This window comes from Choloepus didactylus (assembly GCF_015220235.1).
Source record: "Choloepus didactylus isolate mChoDid1 chromosome 23 unlocalized genomic scaffold, mChoDid1.pri SUPER_23_unloc1, whole genome shotgun sequence".
NCBI classification, from domain to species: domain Eukaryota; kingdom Metazoa; phylum Chordata; class Mammalia; order Pilosa; family Megalonychidae; genus Choloepus; species Choloepus didactylus.
Window position 1 is genome coordinate 312,939 of NW_023637590.1, and position 20,546 is coordinate 333,484.

General features: G+C 44.2%; 2 gene segments (V, D, J or C); both read left to right on the top strand.

Moving 5' to 3' along the window:
• Window positions 1-2,594, top strand: LOC119524824. The segment is given in 3 exon segments: window positions 1-60; window positions 181-528; window positions 2,581-2,594. Coding segments are annotated over 3 exon segments (408 nt in total).
• A 513-nt stretch (window positions 2,595-3,107) lies between these two features.
• The window catches only part of LOC119524884, a 609,666-nt gene continuing 592,227 nt past the window's right edge, over window positions 3,108-20,546 (top strand). Inside the window, 2 exon segments of the V gene segment in view lie at window positions 3,108-3,184; window positions 3,303-3,627. Of these exon segments, the coding sequence occupies window positions 3,139-3,184; window positions 3,303-3,627 (371 nt within the window).

Here is a 20,546-nt window from a genome sequence, read left to right on the forward strand (position 1 = left end):
GGGCTGTGTCCACCATGGTCTGGACCCCTCTCCTCCTCCTGCTCCTCTCCCACTGCACAGGTAGGGACAGGCCTCAGGGACCCAGGGAAGCCCCCAGCCTGTATCAGCCTCTCTCATTCAGACCTGCAGGGGCTTCATCCTGGTCCATGCCTGGTCACCCATGAGTGTCTGTGTTTGCAGGTTCCCTCTCCCAGCCTGTGGTGACCCAGCCACCCTCCCTCTCTGCATCTCTGGGAACAACAGCCAGACTCACCTGCACACTGAGCAGTGGTGTCAATGTTGGTGGCAAAAACATATACTGGATCCAGCAGAAGCCAGAAAGTGCTCCCCAGCTTTTTCTCTACTACTACTCAGACTCAGATAAGAAGCTGGGACCTGGGGTCCCCAGTCGAGTCTCTGGATCCAAAGACACCTCAAGAAATGCAGCATATTTGCACATCTCTGGGCTCCAGCCTGGGGATGAGGCTGACTATTACTGTGCCATCTGGCAGAGCAGTGCTGCTCACAGTGACACAGACAGATGGGGAAGTGGGACAAAAACCTGGCCTTCTCTGTGTGTGTGACAATGACTTCTTTCTCTTATTAAAATAACTCATATTCCCTGATGTACCTGGATATAGCTTCTTGCTCATGATGACTTATCCCATTTTTACATTCAATGTTTCTGAATTATCAGGGAAACCAAAAACAAAGCACAAACAGCAAGAAAATAAACAGAAACAATAATAGCTCTCATGAGAACAACAAATTCAACTCCTGGATGCCCATATGGGGTAAAATCAGAGCCTGTGGAGCTGGATTTTTCCTTCTGAAGGAAAGCACCTCTGCCTTTGTTAGGATTCTCCTGAGATCAGAGACCCAGGGAGGCTCCCATAGATGGACAGTCTCCAACATCACAGACAGTGCTTATTGAGGTCAGAGCACAGATGTCCCCTTCTCTCCCATCATCTGTGCTCAGGGCTGGCTGTTCTGCTTTGCTAATGCTGCCAGAAAGCAAAACACCAGAAATGGATCAGCTTTTATAAAAGGGGGTTTATTTGGTCACACAATTACAGTCTTAAGGCCATAAAGTGTCCAAGGTAAGGGGGTGCCTTCACTGGAGGATGGCCCATGTTGTCTGGAAAACCTCTGTTGGCTGGGAAGGCACATGACTGCCATCTGCTCCAGTGTTCTGGTTTCAAAATAGTTTTCTCCCAGTATGTTCCTCTCTAGGCTTCAGCTTCTCTTCAAAATGTCACTTCAGTTGCTCTTGGGGCATTTGTCCTCTCTTAGCTTCTCCAGAGCAAAAGTCTTATTTCAAAGGCCATCTCCAAAATGTCTCTATAAACTGCAGTTCCTCTCTCAGCTCCTGTGCATTCTTCAAAGTGTCCAGCTTGGCTGTAACAAGCTCACTCCTTCTGCCTGAGCTTGTATAGTGCTCCAGTAAACTAATCAAGGCCCATGCTGAATGGGTGGGGCCACACCTCCATGGAAATTATCCAGTGAAAGATCTCACCCACAGCTCAGTGATCACATCTCCACAGAAACATCCAAAGTCTGCAACCTAATCTACACCAATGTGTTTCCTGCCCACACAAGACTGCATCAAAGATAATGGCATTTGGGGGACATAATGCATCCAAACCAGCACACTGGCTGAGGCCCCTGTGTCCCAGGACAAGGCAGGAAGCTGTGAAGTGCTGTCTGAGGAGGCAGGTCCCTGGGGAGGTCTAGACACAGGGCTGACCTGGTTGGTCACTCACTGGGAACTACCTCTTCAGTAGTAGTGACATGGAAGGGGTCAGATGTGAGAGTTAGAGCCCTGAGGCCAGCCAAGGGGATGGGTGCTTGGGAAACCCTGAGCCTGCTCCAGGGCAGGAGGATGAACTAGGTCCTCCTGATGTGACTTTCCTACAGCTGATGCCTCTCAGGACCCTGGGAAACCCTGTGGGTGCTTTATGCTGAGCACACAGGAACAGATGTGGGTCCTTTCCTTCCATACCTACTAGATGATAAGGACAAGGATTCAATGCATATGAGAACCAGTTACTGCACAAATATGGAAATGATATGATTAGGAGGGCAAACCCAGCAAACTTATGCCTCAGAGGAGATTGGAGATGCACAGACCAGCAGGGGTGGCTCAGAGACTGTCCCTGTTGAGTCTGTACCTTAGATCCTGCAGGGGGGGAGGTGGTGGGTGGGAGCACATGTGCATGAGCAGCCCCTCCTCTGTCAGGCTACTCTGTGGTCTCAGGGGCTGTGTCACCATGGCCTGGACCCCTTCCCTCCTCCTGCTGCTCTCACTACCCAGGTGGGGACAGGCCTCAGGGACCCAGGGCCCCCCTCCAGCCTGGGTCAGTCCCTCTGCTGCATCCCCTAGGGACTCTGCATCTCTTCTAGATACTATGAGCATTTTTGACCAGTGCCAGGACCCACTGTCCATGCAGTCCCAGACCCCCAGTCACCTCCTTGTGGGGCCCCTGGTGAAAGAGCTTCTCAGGCTCAGGGTCCCAAGTCCTCTGCATTCTCCCCTCCCTTGATCCTCATGTGCATTGTAACACGGCCATATGACCACAGATGCTCCTTCCTCTGTTGCAGGAGCCCCTCCATGAGAAATGCTCTTTATTAATGTCTGTTCTTTGGGGGCACAGTGGGGACATGACCCATGGTGTTTAGGGACTGAGAGTCAACAGACAGCAAGGTTGAGGCCCCCACACTCATTCAGCATAGAGACTGTAGTTTGATCAGTGGACAGCAGGGGGAGCTGCTGATCTTTCCCAGAAAATTCAGAGGGGCAGCCACCCAACGTGTAATCCCCCAGAGGCTCCAGGGTGGGGTATTGCTGCCTTTGTTTGGTGATGGGAGCTCAGTTCTGTCCCTCTGGGCTCCCAAGAGACTCCTGGCAGCTGCTTTGCAGAGGATCCAGCAGTTGCTTCCTCTCTTGCCCCTACTGAGGGTAAAACTTGAGTTCACCCCTCAGGCCTCTCATTCTAAAGAATTGTGATCACACCTCAGTTGGGGTTCAAATTACAGCAGATATCACCAGGAGGGGAAACAAATTTGCATAAACAGCCCCTCCTCTCTGCAGTCCTCAGCATGAAAGAGAGGTCAGGGCAGGGGATCCTCAGCTCAGGGCCTCAGGAGGCTGGGTCCACCATGGCCTGGGTTCCTCTCCTTGTCCTGCTCATCTCCCATTGCACAGGTGGGGACAGGCCTCAGGGATTCAGGGCCTCATCCCAGGCTGCATCAGCTCATCTGGCTCAGATGTCCAGCAGCTTACCCCTGACCTCTGCTCCATCAACACTTCTCTGTGTTTGCAGGTTCCCTCTCCCAGCCTGTGCTGACCCAGCCACCCTCCCTCTCTGCATCCCCGGGAGCATCTGTGAGACTCACCTGCACCCTGAGCAGTGGCCTCAGTGTTGGTGACTTCTGGATACGCTGGTTACAGCAGAAACCAGAGAGCCCTCCCCAGTATCTCCTGGCATTCAAGTCTGACTCAGACAAGAACCAGGGCTCTGGGGTCCCCAGTCGCTTCTCTGGAGCCAAAGATGCCTCGACTAACTCAGGTGTTCTGCACATCTCTGGGCTGCAGCCTGAGGACGAGGCTGACTATTACTGCTGTGTGTGGCATGAGGATTCTAAGACTTACACGGTGGTCCAGATGCACAGGGAAGTGAGATAAAAACCTCCCCAGATCCTCCAGCCTGAGGCAGTTACCCTGTCCCTGTTTGTGACCTAGTCTCCCTTAAATGGGTGACTTCTACTGACACTCCTTCAGCCAGCACTTGACTTTCCTGGGACCACTGGATATGAAAATGTTTTCCTTGTCATTCACTCACATGTTTAATTTTATACATTGCTAATATCTTCTATCCTGACCATACCTATATAGTTAGAAAATTGCTTCTTAGGAAAAATTATCGCTTCCAAGAAATGATGGATGAGGAAGGAGGTGGTTGACCCCCAGCCCCATGCCCAGCCCAAGGTCTGATCATGACTCACAGACACGTGTGATCTAAGAGCTTCTCCCTGGTCAGCTGGACCCACCAGGTCCCAAGTGAGCTCCTCCTCAGATAAGGTGCCTGCCCTCCTCCTCTCCACATATAATAATTCTAGTCTGGCCTCAGAAGCTGTTGCTTTCTTTCTCAGTGGCTCCAGGGATGTTGAGCAGAGCCTTCTCCATGGTGTCATAGGACTCTTGACCTCCCAGCAGCACTGTTACTGGTAGAAAACATGGTTCCAGGTAGTCAGGCCCACCTGATCCCACATGAAACAGAGAAACAAGCCTCTTTCTTGGTGAGAAGGTGAGTTTATTGAAGATGCATCAACAAGGAACTGGAGGAAAGAAAAAAATTTTCAAGCCCAGTTCAAAGTGAGAAGAATTGGTTGGGCTTTTATAACTCCAAACACAGAAAGAAATGGCCAGGAGCCAGAAGAAAGCAAAAAGGAAAAAAAAAAAAATAGAAGAGAGAAAGCTGTTCTGTCAGCATCTTCTTGTTATCTTGAAGCCCTGAAGTCCTCTCCTCTTTCAGGTTTGTTTTTCAAAAGGCAGTTCTTTATCAAACCATATGGTGGTTTCCTCTTGTGGGCAATGCTGGAAAAGTTCCTTGGAGCAGAAAGCAAGTATTTTTGTTGTGGAGAGTAGAACAACAGCAAGTTATTTTAACAAGAGCTTTTCATGGTCAGAATAACTCAAGGCTTCTTGAATGAAATGATATTAATAAACAGTTTTTTTTTCCTCTATTGGCTATTGAAGACTATACTAACCATTTTCCAGCTAAAGAATTACATTGAATATTTTCTACTTATCCAACTATTAAATCCCCCCCTTTTATGAGACATTTTCTTATTGTTAAGAAACAGTATCTTGGGAGCATCTCCTATAAAAGGGAAAGTGGAAGGAGGTCTTTCTTCTTGTAACTGCTTCCTGCTGAGCAAGAGTGAAGAGGTTCTTATATTAATCTGGAAGATGCCCTGGACGTAAACCTACAGATACAACACAGGCATCAACAAGGCAAACAAATGACAAGCAGAATAAAACCATGCTAATAAGGCTATTCTCCATTTCATAATAAATTCATTAACCACTCAGAAAATGCATCCTGTTTGCTATAATTTTAACATGATTGCTGTTATTCTGCATATGATTTAATATTAAAGAGACATTGTTATATTTATTTGGTATATATGTGCCCCACTTAATGCTAATGAATGCTCAAGGTTTTTCCTGAGCTGCATTGGGTGATAAGCTTACAATGCCATACATGCTGTCCCCCCATAGGAGCAGGCCTTCGTGTTAATTATGTTTTTAGGTTTCAACCACATCACACTGGCAATTATAGCTCTGGGAGGTATGTTTTTGTACACTTGTTGTAGTGCTGCATCTTTGGTCCTCTGGGAAGCAGGGTGGCGGGCTCCAGGGTTCCATTGGACTGTCTTACAGTGCTCTCCAGCACTATGCAGCAGAGCCAGTCTGGAGGCAGCATCCACTGAAAAACCAAAACAACTGAGTCTTTTCTTGCAGGCAGAGTCAAAGGTGTCTGTAGTAAAAGGTGTTTGCAGTAATAGCATGTTCCCATATACTTCTGGAGCACATCCATGTGATGTGGTTGACACCTTTATAGTCCTAGGGACCACAGAAACAGGTCTAGCCAATACCTCTGATGGGGAGGGAACCTGCAGGCACAGTACTAGCAGTCTGGTTTAAACATGCAAGCACTTCAATTAAAACAGAGGTCTAATTTTTTTCTTCACATTTTTGCTAGGGTTATGTTAGATAATGTGTAGAACATAATTTATATACTTGCTTCTTTTAAAAAGTCTTTTTTGTTGTTGAAGATGTAGTTCTGACTTGTAGATAACTGCAAGCACTTTCATAGAAGCATTAGAGTAAAACAAAGTAACTCACAAGGAAATTTGGCTGTTTTTGTGACATATAACACTTTAAAAAATAATTAAAATCATAACTAGGAGTACTATATTGCTGTTTGATATTATTCAGATCAGTAATTAAAAGATTAGAAGTTTTTAATTTTTATAACACTGTCTAAACATTTCTTCTGCAACTTATAACGTATTACATGAATTTAATTCATTTTTAGCACTTCATTTTTTTAGCTAAAGTTAAGGAAAAGTCTTAGCTGTTTTAAAAGTGAGGAGACAATATTTTTAAACAAACAAGGACATGATAAATTTAACATAAAGTGCAAGAAGTTATTTTGATAAAACAGATTTTCTGCCTTTTACATTGATTATTCAGGAAAACATTTTTAGAACCTCTTATTAAACAATTACACCTTAATAATCCAATGAAGGTTTTTTTTAATAAAAGAACATTTTTTTTTATATTTCATATTAAAATTTACCAAAATGATTTTGGAAATTATTTTCAAGCAAACAACTTATAACACAATCACCATTAGAATTAAACTTGTTAGAATAATGATAAATATTTAAAACACTTAGTTAATGCATCTTGAGACATTAATAAGCAATCTTTTGACAAGAATATAATGGAATGCATAGGTTCTCCCTAAACACACACACACACACACACACACACACACACACACACACACACACACACACAAATGATTTAACTTTGCATGAATTTTGAAATCTGTGAAAGCTTTTTGTTTTCTCATTTCTTTAAAAAAAATTTGCAGGCATATGTTCTCTATGTATATATTTATTACTATAGGGTACTGAACAAGGTGAAGCCAGGAATAATCCTCACAATCTTATAAAACAATTATTAAATCAGAGTATTTGAGACAGATCCTTAATGTTTTTGCTATTTGCCATTCCATGGCTGCTTCTCTATGCCCATAATTTTATGTATCATAAGGCAGCCTTCTCAGCAGGTTTGGGGCATATTAGGAGGATATGGGCTAAAGCCTTTGCTTTGTGGTTACTAGGAGCAGTTTTCCCAATTTAGTTACCCTGCAAAGTATCCTCTTATTTTTTTAATGTAGTGTGCCAACTTAGTACTGTTAAACATTTGAGGTTTGATGACATGTTGAAGTGAAGACACTAAGTTTTCTCCACATACTCTAGGTTTCCCACAGTGGTTACCAAGTAATTGATGGATACATCTATTTGAGACATGGTTAGCTTAGAAAGCTAATAATATTTTATACATTCACAAAGTTTCATCTAATATAAAATGAGTAACCATATTTTTATTTACTGGCCAAACAAGGCTGTTAAAGGGACGTGCTAGTGTTATGGGTTTGTTTGTTACACCTCAAATATATGGTTTCCATTAGAAAAGGCTTGAGACTTACCAGGTTGCGCTTCAACCAGTTTGGGTTTCATTAAGTAACCTCCCATACAAATAAGAGTATAGGGGCAAACAATAATTTAAAAGTAAAGAGTGTTTAATACAAGAATTCAAATTTAACACATATCACTGAAGGAGCACTTAAGGTAAAATGAACAAGTTTACAATGCAAAAATAAATTGATACATTACCAAGCCTAAGGACTTCTATACCTTTAGGATCTAGGTGGATATCGGATTAGAAGACCCCTCCTAAGTTATAGAGTATTTATAGAACCTTGATTTAGGGTATGTTTATTTTAAGTCATATTCTATATTTTTGAACCATGAGTGATGAGATACAGGTGGTGAACTACTGGTGAGTCAAAACCAAAGGAGGGTATTCACAGTGTTATCAGAGATTCAAACTTAAACTTGAATGTCTGCAAAACTTTATTGAAAATATGTCTACTAATTAAGCTATGACTTCTGTAAGAGCAATAAAACACATATTTTACTTATATAAAAACTAAAATTTAGAAAAGATTATTTTTAATTATATTTAACTTATTAGTATAGTTTTTTAAATTTCATTTTATAATTCATTTAACCATTGCATCATGTTGATAAGTATATATTTGATTAAGACTGCACTTGCCTTGTTACATTACTTATGATTTATTTATGATTAAAATAACACTGACAGCACTATTCTGTTTTCTTTTCTTTTTTTTTTTTACAGAGTACAAGATGCTTACATGTTCTCTTTATCTAATGAAGTTGACAGGGACTTTTGGCTTTTCTGAAAATATTCACAGCTTTCAACTGTTTAGCTTCTCCTGAAGTACAAACTTCTAATATAGGACTTGAAGGATATGAATCATTTGTCCCAGTTATTATAGCAAGATTTTTACTTTCTATTATTTGGAAATTGTACTTGAGAGTTTTGGGGTGAAATTCTGTTAAATATGCTTCTATATCAGAAGGAATAACTGGTTCTTCACCATCAGAACAAAAATCATTAGTTGGTATATGAGGGCAACAAGGCTCCCCAGCCATCTGATCGCCATAGAGAGAGGGAAACAAAATTCTCATTATCATATTCCTCAGTAGAGATAGTATCCTGTGATACTGGTTTGACAATTTGCACTTTTGCTGATTTTTAAACTGTATTAGTTACTTTTGATGTCCTCCCAGCAATTTCAGGTTTTTGCAAGGACCCCTTTGGTGAGGTCCTTTTTCTGACTTCTTATTTTAAAAACTGACAGGCCAGCACATCTACATCATTATTTCTCTTATCTAATTGCTCTGGAAGTCATGATATTAAAGCAGAGGTGGAAGTCCACATATTTTTACTAACTGTAACTTTTCCTTTAACTTGCAGATTTTCTTGAGACAGTCTGCTATAGCTAGCCATACCACACCTAATGGCCAGCTGACTGCCACTGCCACTCATTTGTTATTTTCATTAAATTTCATACTTTTTGCACTTGTAATACATTTTTAATTGGATAATTACCTGAAGGTCAGAATCCCATCTGGTCTTTCTGCCCCTTTGCTTAATTTATATTGTGGCCACACAGAGTTGGAATGATGTACCAACAATTTTTTTAATGACACTCTCCAAATTTAGACCAATTATTAAGAATAGTTCCCAAGAGAGATGTAGCCAGCACACTATAAAAGTTTCCCACGGCTGAGCAATACCAACAGAAATCACAAAGACAGAATAGAGTAGGAGCTCCTCAAATACAACTGGTTCCCCACACAAATGCAAACTGTGCAAACTGCACAAAATTCAAAAGGAGAACCACAAATCTGGGGTCACAGAGAGTGGGGCTCAAACCACCAAGCCCACATGCACAACCCCTGGACCAACTCAGTTAGCCTTATTACATGATAGGCTAATTGAAATAAAAGAAAGCAAAGTGAACACAACAAACAAAAGATCACACACTTACCCAGCACAGAGAAAGTCTCAATTGCAAAAAAGTCACCTTCACCCAGATATGCCTGGTGTCTGTCTGCAGCAGGCACCTCCACCTGGACCCTCCAGTCCTGGTCCTCCAGGAAAAATTCCTGGGCAGCTGCTAGGCACAGAGCTGAGGGGTCCAGGGGAGGCCCACAGCTGATGAGACAAGGCTCAGGGCTGCACTCAAGGCAGCAGGTGTCCTTTCATGGTTGCCAATTGTTACCATTTGAAAACACAGTTTTAAATAGTGAGGCCCACCTAATCCCACATCAAACAGAGAAACAAGTCTCTTTGCTTCGGTGAGAAGGTGAATTTATTGAAGATGCATCAACAAGGAACTGGAGGGGTAAAAAAAGCTTTCCAGGATCAGTTCAGAGTGAGAAGAAATATTTGGGCTTTTATAACCCCAAACAGACAAAGAAATGGCCAGAAGCTGGAAGAAAGCAGGAAGGAAAAAAAAAATAGAAGAGAGAAAGCTGTTTGGTCAGCATCTTCTTGTTATCTTCAGGTCCTCCTCTCATTCAGGCTTGTTTTTCAAGTTCCTGATTATGAGACCATATGGTTACAGCCCTCATATCTGACTGCAGGCAATGCTGGGAAAGTTCCTGGGAGCAGAGAATAAGTTTTTGTTATTGAGATTAGAGCAACAGCAAGTTATTTTAATAAGGGCTTTTCATGTTCAGAATATCTTAAAGCTGCTTGAGTGAAGTGATCTTAATAAAGTTTTTTTCCCCTCTATTGACTACTGAAGACTATACTAGCCATTTTCCAGCCAAAGAATTATATTGAATATTTTCTACTTATCTAGCTATCATCACTATAACTCCTATTTTTGCATATATTGCCCATGAAGACCCTAAAGACTTTTAACAAGCAAGTGACAAAAATATATACCAATACTAAAAACCAAAAATATCAGTCAAGGAATAGGCAGAATTGTCAAAAATTTCCATTCTAAAAGGACCTTGAACTGAAGGTAAAATCCATCCAGATGACAACCCACAACATGTCTTAAGGAAGAATATATGCATTTATATCCCCTGCCCAACAGAGAGTAACCAGAAGTTGATCAAGGCCCTTGGGATCTGCTTTGTGCCTCCACATCAGAAAGGCACCTGAAAGATGAACCTCATGTCCTTCCTCTACTCCATGAGCAGAAACCCACCAGGGGTCAGGGCCAGGCCCCCAGGAACCAGCAATGGGGCCTGGACATTGGATGCTGTGCCCTGAGAGTGCATCAATTTAAAATAAAATGCTGTCACTGGGCCAAACCTGTAACTATCCCTGGTAACTCTGCAGGTGGCATTCACTGATTCTTTGTACCCCTTCATTTTAGCAAATTCTCCATTTGGGAAACAGAATTCTGTTGACCCACTTCAAATCAAAATTTATGAATTTCTTATAAATTAAAAGCAGAAAGATTGATTTTTTCTAATGTTTCCACTTTGGATTCCCTTGAACCCTCCTGCCCTATATGAAATCTTTCTGAAACATGCTCTTAATTTCAAATGAAAATATGTCAGAGCCTTAGAATGTGAGGTGTATAAATACAAGTAATTTTCATTTCATGGTTATATTAAATTTAGAGGAAGAATCTTCTCCTGTAAAAAGTTTCCAACACAATGATCCCAGAGTCTGCACTTGTGTTTAACTCAGACAGAGAAGAGCTCCCTGTGGCCCATGTTCTCATTTCTGCAGATTCCCTCTTCAATGATGAGCTTGTGGAGTGGAGATGCAGTAAGCCACAGCTCTGGGTTAGCAAGTTGTGGAAATGGTGCTTAGCTAAGGGTACATTTTAAAATATTTGCTATTTAAATTTCAAATCTTGTCTCCTATTGTATTGAAAACAATTCACCATTGTTGCTGTGCTCCAGGGGAACAAAAGGATCCCCTTTTCCTCTGTGCTCCTTGAATATCCTCAGGGAAAAGACCAGGGGCAGAAGGTCCCCAGTCAGGGCACCCCTGTCCCTGTAGCTATGAGTCACTCCCTTCACAGACACACCAAAAATAGCACCCCTTGCAAATCCTGGAGTTAGAGGAAATCATTTTCCTGTCCTGCTATACCCACCTTCTAAGGTCTTCATAAGCACAGATGCCTTCCCTCTGGCTGACCCCATGTTCATCCCAAACCCCACCAGTGCCCACAGCTCCCCAAATGTGCACCTTATCTCCTGGGCCTTGCCTGCCTCACCAGCCTCTCCCACCACATGGTTGGGAACAGGGCTCAGAGACCCAGCAGGTCCTTCCAGCCTGGATGAAGTCCCTCTGCTACCCCCTAAGGACACTGTGCCTCTTCTAGAAGACTGTGAGAGCATCTCTGCCTAGTGGCAGGACCCCACTGACCATGCAGACCCAGGTCCCCAGGCTCCTTCTTCATGGGGCCCTTGATGAATGAGCCACTCCAGTCTCAGCACCCAGAGTCCTCTGCAGTCTCCCCTCCCTTGATCCTCATGAGCATTGTAAGGAGGCCACATTTCCCCATATCTGCTTCTTCTACTGTCACAGGACCCCCTCAATGAGAAGGGTTGTTTATTTATGTCTATTCTCTTGGGGCACAGTGGGGGACATGGCCCATGGTGTTTGGGACTGAGTCAACAGGCAACAAGGCTGAGGCCCCCACAGTCTTTCAGCATAGAGACTGCAGTCTGATCAGTAGGCAGGAGGGGGAGCTGTGGGTCTTTCCCAGAAAATGCACAGGGGAGGCCCATCACTGTGCAATCCCCAAGGCTCCAGGGTGGGCATTGCTGCCTTTGTTTGCTGATGGGAACCCTGCTCTTTCCCTCTGGGCTCCCAAGAGACTCCTGGCAGCTGCTCTTCCAGCAGGTGCTTCCACCCTGGCCCCTACTGGGGGGGAAACATTGAGTCACCCTCAGGCCCTCATTCTAAAGGACCAGGATCAGACCTGGTTGGGGCTCAAAATAGAGCAGGGGTCACCAGGAGGGAAACATATTTGCATAAAGAGCCCCTCCTCCCTGCAGCCCCCAGCATGAAAGAGAGGTCAGGGCAGGGGACCCTCAGCTCAGGGCCCCAGGGGCTGTGTCCCCCATGGCCTGGGTTCCTCTCCTTGTCCTGCTCATCTCATTGCACAGGTGGGGACAGGCCTCAGGGACTCAGGGCCTCACCCAAGGCTGCATCAGCCACTTGGGCTCAGATCCCCAGCAGTTTACCTCTGACCTCTGCTCTATCAACTATACTTGTCTGTGTTTCAGGTTCCCTCTCCCAGCCTGTGCTGACTCAGCTGCCCCCTGTCTCTGCATTCCTGGGAACATCTGTGAGACTCACCTGCACCCTCAGCAGTGGCTTCAGTGTGGGGGACTTCTGGATATGCTGGTTCCAGCAGAAGCCAGAGAGCCCTCCACAGTGTCTCCTGGGATTCAAGGCAGATTTAGAGAAGCACCAGGGCTTCCCTGGAGCCAAAGATGCCTCAACTATCCCAGGTTTCTGCATATCTCTGGGCTGCAGCCTGAGGACAAGGCTGACTATTCCTGTTGCACATGGATGGGGGCTCTAACCCTTACACAGAGCTTCAGATCCACAGGGAAGGGAGACAGAAACCTCCCCCAGATCCCTTGGTCTGGTGCAGTCACCCTATCACTGCCTGTGGCCTAGCCTCCCTAAGGTTGGTGACTTCTATTGACACTCCTACAGCCAGTGTTTGAATTTACTGGGATGACTGGATGTGAAATGCCAAGGGTCTGAGGCTCTCTCATGTGTCACTCACTTTAAGAAGCTTTACACCAACATGTAGCTGAAATCACACCCTCATCTCCACTAAGGCAGAAAATCTATGGTACCAAATGGTTCCTCTCAGATACAATGGCATAGGCAGAATGACATCAACCCACCCAGGGCAGCCCCATAAGCTACAATCACCCCATTGGTTCTGTCAGTGCCAGGCTCACCTGGGGCTCACCCAGGGCTCCAGACCAGTGAAAAGTGAGATTCAGGTGTGTTCAAGAATCTCTTCTGAGCATGTCCCTCACTTGGTCAACTCTGGAAAAAAGCACCAGGCCCAACTTGTGGCTTCTGTAGCATCAGTACAGGGACCTGCACTGAGAAAGAGTTATTGGATGGAGTAGTGACTGCATCCCCTTCTCCCTGCAGACACAATGCACCCGCAGCATTGAGGCAACCATCTGCCAAAAACTGCACCAGTATATTCTATGTAAAATAAAATTCCACCAAAGGGGATAAAACAACACTGGATATGGTGAGTTAATATGTAAAAAATGAAAATATGCTAATTTAATTTATTAACATAATAAATTTTAATAAATACAGGTTTATTGGGGAAAGTTTACACATTTTCAAATACCCATGTGGAAATTGTTAAGCCTAGGAATATTCTGCAAGATTTTTGCAAATTCATGAAAAATAAGGGGGACATACATCACTGGATAATGAAAGAAAATTTAAAGCAAAATTAAACAGTGTCAAGCAGTTACAGAAAACAAAATTTAATTAACAGCACAGAAATAGACCTATGCAGGCAACAGTCTCATGAAGGATAGTTCAAATGAAAATTCACCTCTCCCTCTTGGTTTTCCTCCTTCTTCTTTTTGGAGCCCTCACCATGTCCCATGGAGACCCAGTTCTCTCTCTCCCTCAAGTATCTCTCAAATACAACATCATCTCAAAGGTTTTGCCTTCCATGGACCATCCCTTGACCTTTTATGAATTTGAAACTTGTAAAATCATTTCTCTTCCATAAGGTCACTCCCTCCTTCTCTCCCACGGAGCGCTCCACACCCACTCATCCAAACAGGGCAGGTTGAAGGGCACCCTCTCTGAGGAAATGTCTCTAAATGCCCCCAAACATTGGAGTTTTTCAGACCAGTCTTCTCTCCTAGCACTTTCCATGTTCCCTGTATTATTTATTTTCTTTTGGCTTTTCCCTCAGAAGCCTGTCATAAAAAAGGAAAGTAAGCTAACTTAGTAATATTGGGTCTGAGCTCAGTGCTTGGCACACAGATGTCTAAACCAAAATGTGTGGAATTACAGTAAAATATGGAATGGCAGAAAGACCCAAGACTGTGGAGAGTGAAGTTTCCATGTGACCAGCAGGGGGCGCTGTGGGGCTGTGCCAGGGGCTCCCTGTGGAGGGAGCTCACAGATATTTGAGTGTCCCAAGGGCTCCAAATCTTTTTGGGCCTGAGCTCCCTGTTAATGATTCAACAGCTGTGGTCTCTGGAAGATTCTCCTGCCTTCAGCCTTGGGGATAGTCCCAATAATGGCTACTTTCCACATAAGGCTCCCCCCAAGGATTAACCTCAGAGCATCCCTGCCTCTTAGATGCCACTGTCCACAGGCCCCAGCTCAGAAAGGAGATGGGGACACATGTGGGAGGGAACATGTTTTCATAACTAGTCCCTCCTCCCTGAAGCCAGGGGGAAGGACATAAGAAAGGCCTGGGGCAGCCCAGCTCTAGACCTGGGACCTCAGGGCCTGTGTGCACCATGGCCTGGACTCCTCTCCTCCTCCTTGTTCTCCTCTCCCACTGCACAGGTAGGGACAGGCCTCAGGGGCTGGCTCAGATCTCCATAGCTTCACCTGTTCTCTGTCCATCACTCAGGAAGGTTTGTCTGCAGGTTCCTCTCCCAGCCTGTGCTGTCTCAGTCACCCTCCCTCTCTGCATCCCTGGGAGCTCCCACCAGACTCACCTGCACTTTGAGAAGTGACATCAACATTGCAGGAAAATGTATATTCTGGTATCATCAGAAGTCAGGGAGCTCTTCCCAGGTTTCCTGTTCTATTACTTAGGCTCAAACAGGCAGTTGGGATCAGGGTTTTCTAGTTGCTTCTCTGGATCAAAAGAGGTATTGATAAATAGGGCACATTTGCTCCTGTCTGGGCTCCAGACTGAGGTTGATGCTGATGATCACTGCCAGGTGTGGGAGGGCAGCTCCAGAGCTCACACAGGGCCCAGAATGAAGGAGAAGGGAGACACAAGTCCCCTCTGATCCCTGAATGTGACTTCTCCCTTTGTGACCTGAAGAAATAAGATACAATAATAGAAAAAGGAGGGGATTTGAAGACACCACTGAGACCTGTTCAGAAAACATGAGCAGTCAAAATGGTTCAATTCTTTGCACCAGGAGAGTTGAAAGGGGAAAAAAAGAAACAATATTTTCTCTTTTTGGGAGAATTGTAATATTTAGATTTATTCCACAGCCTTGGGGCTGGTGAGCTATTGCAGCTGAGAGGTGAGCTCCCTTGTCATTACTTGTGATGCAATCACCTCTTCTGGAACAATCATCTCTCCATCTGGAATCTGGAGCTCCCAAATCCCACTATGTCCTGATGAGCTGCCACACCAGGAGAGTTGATCAGGGGGAGCAGGGACCCCCAAAGGGGAGGGCTCAGACATGTCAGAGTCTCCAGTTGGGTCTGGATCCTGAAAGCCATCTTGGGACACTGTGCCCAATCCTGAGACAGCCCCATTGTCAGGGAAACTGCTCAGACCTCCAAGAGGGCTGAGATAACCTCATGGAAACTGAGCAGGGATGGACCCACACCTTCAACCTGCAGGACCCAGGGGCCCCCAAAGGCCAGGTTTTCTCTCCCATTGGGCCTGAGTCATTGAATCTCCTCCTCCTCTTTCTCCTGCTGACCCGGGAGGACCCAGGACTGGAAGAGTCCGGGGACAGATAGAGAACAAAGTCTGATGGAAATACATCAATTTCTTCCTGTGGTTGTTTTGGGAGATGTAGAGACTGAGGGAGCTAATCCTCCCTCAGAGCTCTGGGAAGGTGAGTCTGAACCTCTGCCATGACCTCACCTGTCTTCTCCTCCTCCCAACTCTCTACAGAGTAGAGCCCACCTTATCTGGGGTGAGGGGTGGGAGACCTACACCAAACAGTGCCCCATGGCCCCCTATGTCCGGACCCACAGTCCTTTCTCTGCCCCTCCAGGACCTGTGGCCCAGGTGGGGCTGGTCAAACTATTCTTCTTCTTGAAGGACCTGAGACAGATGCCATGGTCTCCTGCTCTGGAGACTGCAACAAGGTCTGCACTGAAGGGGCATCTTATCTTGAGCAGGACCAGGGCTGTGTCCCCAAGCCCTTGACTGACAGAAACCCCAACCAACTCCCAGGGCTCCTGGATCCATTTTCTGGCTCCAGGTCAAGCAGCTCAGCCTCTCTTAGCCTCTCTGGGCTCCAGCCTGAGGACATGGCTGACTGTCACTGCTCAGAGTGGAGCAGCAGCCTTGGGGCTCACCCAGGGCTCCAGGCCCTCAGGGACAAGAGACACAACCAGCAGCTCCCCCAGCCTCCCCAGGTGCAGGGAACTCAGGGTGCACCTTTGACCTGGACTCAGGAAAGTCAAGTGCTTGGTTCCATGTGAAATACACTGAACTTCCAGGCCTGTTAAATGTAATAGTGTTACCATCAGAATATAGTTAGGCCCACCTGATCTCATGTCAAACAGAGAAACTAGTCCCTTTGTCTTGGTGAAAGGTGAGTTTTATTATAGATCCACATGTGAGGGACTGGAGGAAAAATTTTCCAAGACCAGTTTGAAGTGAGAAAAGTGGGCTTGGGCTTTTATAATCCAAGGAGACAAAGAACTGGTAAATGTCCTGAGAAAACTGAAAATAAAATAACACTTGCTTCATTCATGTTAGGACACATCCTGTTTTAGAGTATTTCATTCCTGCAAGCAGAACAAGGGGGCTTTTATTACTGTGATAGAGGAAGGACAGACACTAAACTTTTGAGATTAGATTCACAGCAAGCTATTTCAACAAGGGCATTTAGGATTAAAATAACTCAGCTGCTTGAGTGAAATGATCATAATAAATATTTTTCTAGCTACTGAAGACTATAGTAAGCATTTTCCAGCTAAAGTATTATATTAAGTATATTTCCTGACTATTCAGCTATCAACAATATGAGTTAAATGCCTAGATATTTAACAAATGCCTACAGGCAACATCCCCTGCATGTATTTGGGGCTATATAAAGAGGGGTGCACCCCCCCCCCACATTAACAGTGAGGCCAGGAAGTTTCCATATGCACTCCCTGTATTAGTTAGGGTTCTCTAGGGAAACAGAATCAACAAGAGATATCTGTAAATACAAGATTTTATAAAAGTATCTCATGCAACTGTGGGATGAATGAGTCCAAATCCCATAGGGCAGGCAGCAAACTGGCAACTGCAATGAAAGTGTTCAATGAACTCCTCAGGAAATGCTTTGCTGGCCAGCCAAAGAAGAAGTAAAGGTCCTCTTTCTCTCTCTGTCTCTTCCTTAAGTCTTCAACTGACTGGATTAAGTTCAGCTGATTGAATTCTTTCACTGTGGAAGACATGCCCTTCATTGATGTAATCAGTCACAGGTGCAGTCAGTTGACTGATGATTTAATAAACCAGCCTTCTGCTTTATTAACCAGCCACAATTGTCCCTGAGGTAATGGTTAGGCCAGTGCTTGCTTGATCAGACATGTGGGTAACATCAACTGGCCAAGTTGACAGATAAACTTAACCATCACATTCCCCTTTCAAAAATATTTGATGGAAAATACAAGTTTAAGTTAGGGAATATTTGTGTTTCAGATTTTTCTTTACTAATCCAATTGGAGGAGGTGGATTCACACACTCAGATGGGAAAGCTGTCTGACCACAAGTGACCATTCACCAATGTCACCAGCAACCCACCCACATCTTTTTCTGGCCTTGGCACATGCCCTGACCTCTGACCTGAAAGTCCTTTCTCCCTCTCTGACACAGAGATTGTTCATTATGTCCTGCAGGTCCAAACCGATCCATCATGCTTGGGTTCAGGCTTCTTTACCTGGAACCCTGTCCACCCCTCACCCCAACAAGCACACAGGGTTATCTCCCCAGGTGCATGATACAATGGCATGCTTTAGTTATCCTCTCACTCACCATGGTCAGCATCTGGTCAAAACAGGGAATGTTGGGACTTCAGGGACACAGTTGACAGAGATGGGCATTTTCATATTGATTATGGCCAGTGTAAGAATAGTTTTCAATCAAGATAAACATCCATAAGTGAGAGCATCACTGTTCCGATGCAGGACTTATGGATACCCCTTCTTGCTCTACAGTCTTGAGTAGTGACATCAAGAAAGGCATCGGTGAAAGGAAGGACACACTACCCTTGGCTTTGTTTGCATGCCAGAGGCCAGAGGATTTTTGCCTTGTGGCTAGCAGAGGGTGTGGTGGGTTGACCAGAGAGTGAGTGTGCTGGGCCTGACAGCTGGTCAACAACTCAGTTTCCTGCACCTGAGATACATCCTGTGACCCCATGAGCTCCTGTGTATGGCATCATCACCCTAATCCATCTGAATTAATTCACTTTCTTATCTTCCTTTGCTTTCATCTGCTCCAAGCAAGAGCTGGTGGACAGCAAGGAATGAGAAGGCATTTGCCTCAAATAAGTCAGCTCCCATGGAAATCTGGCCAGGGGATAAGACTGAGCTTGTGGGCAGAGGCCCCTCAGTGGAGCCTCAGAAGAAAGAGCTCGGAGGTCTCTTCATCAGCCTCCCTAAATTCTTTTTTTATTTTGATATAAATTCAAAGTTATATGAACAATTGGAAAAACAATACTAGCCCCATACACAGAATTCCATCATACACTGACCCCCTCCCCAATAGCTCAATCCACCTACTTTAACATGCTGTCACATTGCTATTTCTTTCCCTCCCTCCCTCCCTCTCTCCCTATCATCCATCTCTTGCTCTGTCTTCTGTACATATGAGAGTTAGCTGCACACATCCTTGAACATACACTATAATTCATGTATACACTTCCCAAGAACAAGAACATTCTTTTATGCAATTCCATTAAGTGCAGCTAAGAAGTACAAGAGATTCAATGATACAAAGCTTACATTCTATATTACCTTTTCCTTATGTCTCAACTGTGTCCCTTTGAGCCACCTGTCCTCTGTCCTGCAATCCCATCTAAGTTCATCCTTGGCATTCAATTGTCATCTATTTAGACTTTTTTTTTCAATTGTGGAAACATATATACAGCCTAAATTTTTCCATTCCCCACCTCCCTAGCCTTCCATTAGTGGGATTAATCACATTTAGAATGTTGTAATGCTCTTTCCCACCATCCATTACTAGAAATTTCCCTTCACCTCAAACAGCAACCCTACACCCATTCCTTAACTCCCCATTGCCCCTTCCCCCATTTCTCTTAACCCAAACACTACTTTTAATCTCTGTGGTTATATTCTCTGATAATTTCTTTGTGTTTACTGTGGGGCTTAAAATTAACCTCTTAAATCCATATCAATCTTGTTTTTCTTTGATGCCACCTTCACTTCAATAGGACACATAAACTACGTTCCTATACTCCTCCATTCCCCCACCTTTATATAGTTGTCTAAAATTACATATTTTACATTGAGTTCAAAGCCACTGATTTTTCATTAGAGTTTGTGTATTTTATATCATGTAGGAAGTATAGTGGAGTTACAGTTCAAAAATTATTGACGTCTATTTGTATTCCATTGTGGTTGGAGAATGTGCTTTGAGTATATCCAATTTTTTTTTTTTTAATTTCTTGAAGCTTGTTTTATGTCCCAGCTTATGGTCCCTTCTGGAGAAAGATCTGTGATCACTAGAGAAAAATGAGTGACCTGGTGATTTGGGATGTAAGGTACTATATATGTCTGTTCAAATTCTCTATATCTCTTTCTCCTTTCTTTGTTTCTCTGTTGGTAGGGCTTCCTTTAGAATCTGAAGTAGGGCAGGTCTTTTACTGGCAAAGTCTCTCAGCATTTGTTCGTGAAAAATTTAAGCTCTCCCTCAAATTTGAAGGAGAGTTTTGCTCAATAAAGTATTCTTGGTTGGAAATTTTTCTCTCTCAGAATTTTAAATATGTCATGCAACTGCCTTCTCACCTCCATGGTGGCTGCTGAGAAGTCACAACTTAGTCTTATGTTGTTTCCTTTGTATGTGGTGAATTGCTTTTCTCTTGCTGCTTTCAGAACTTGCTCCTTCTCTTCAGTATTTGCGAGTCTGATCGGAATATGTCTCAGAGTGGGTTTATTTGGATTTCTTCTATTTGGAGTTCACTGGGCATTTATGCTATGTGTATTTATATTGTGTATAACGTTGGGGAAATTTTCCCCAACAATTTCTTTGAATACTCTTTCTAGACCTTAATCCTTCTCTTCCCCTTCTGGGACACCAATGAGTCTTAAGTTTGGACATTTTATTTTATCTATCGTATCCCTGAGATCCATTTTGATTTTTTTGATTCTTTTCTCCATTCTTTCTTTTCTTCTTTCATTTTCTGTTCTGTGGACTTCTAGGACACTGAGATGTTGTTCAGCTTCCTCTAGTCTTGTATTG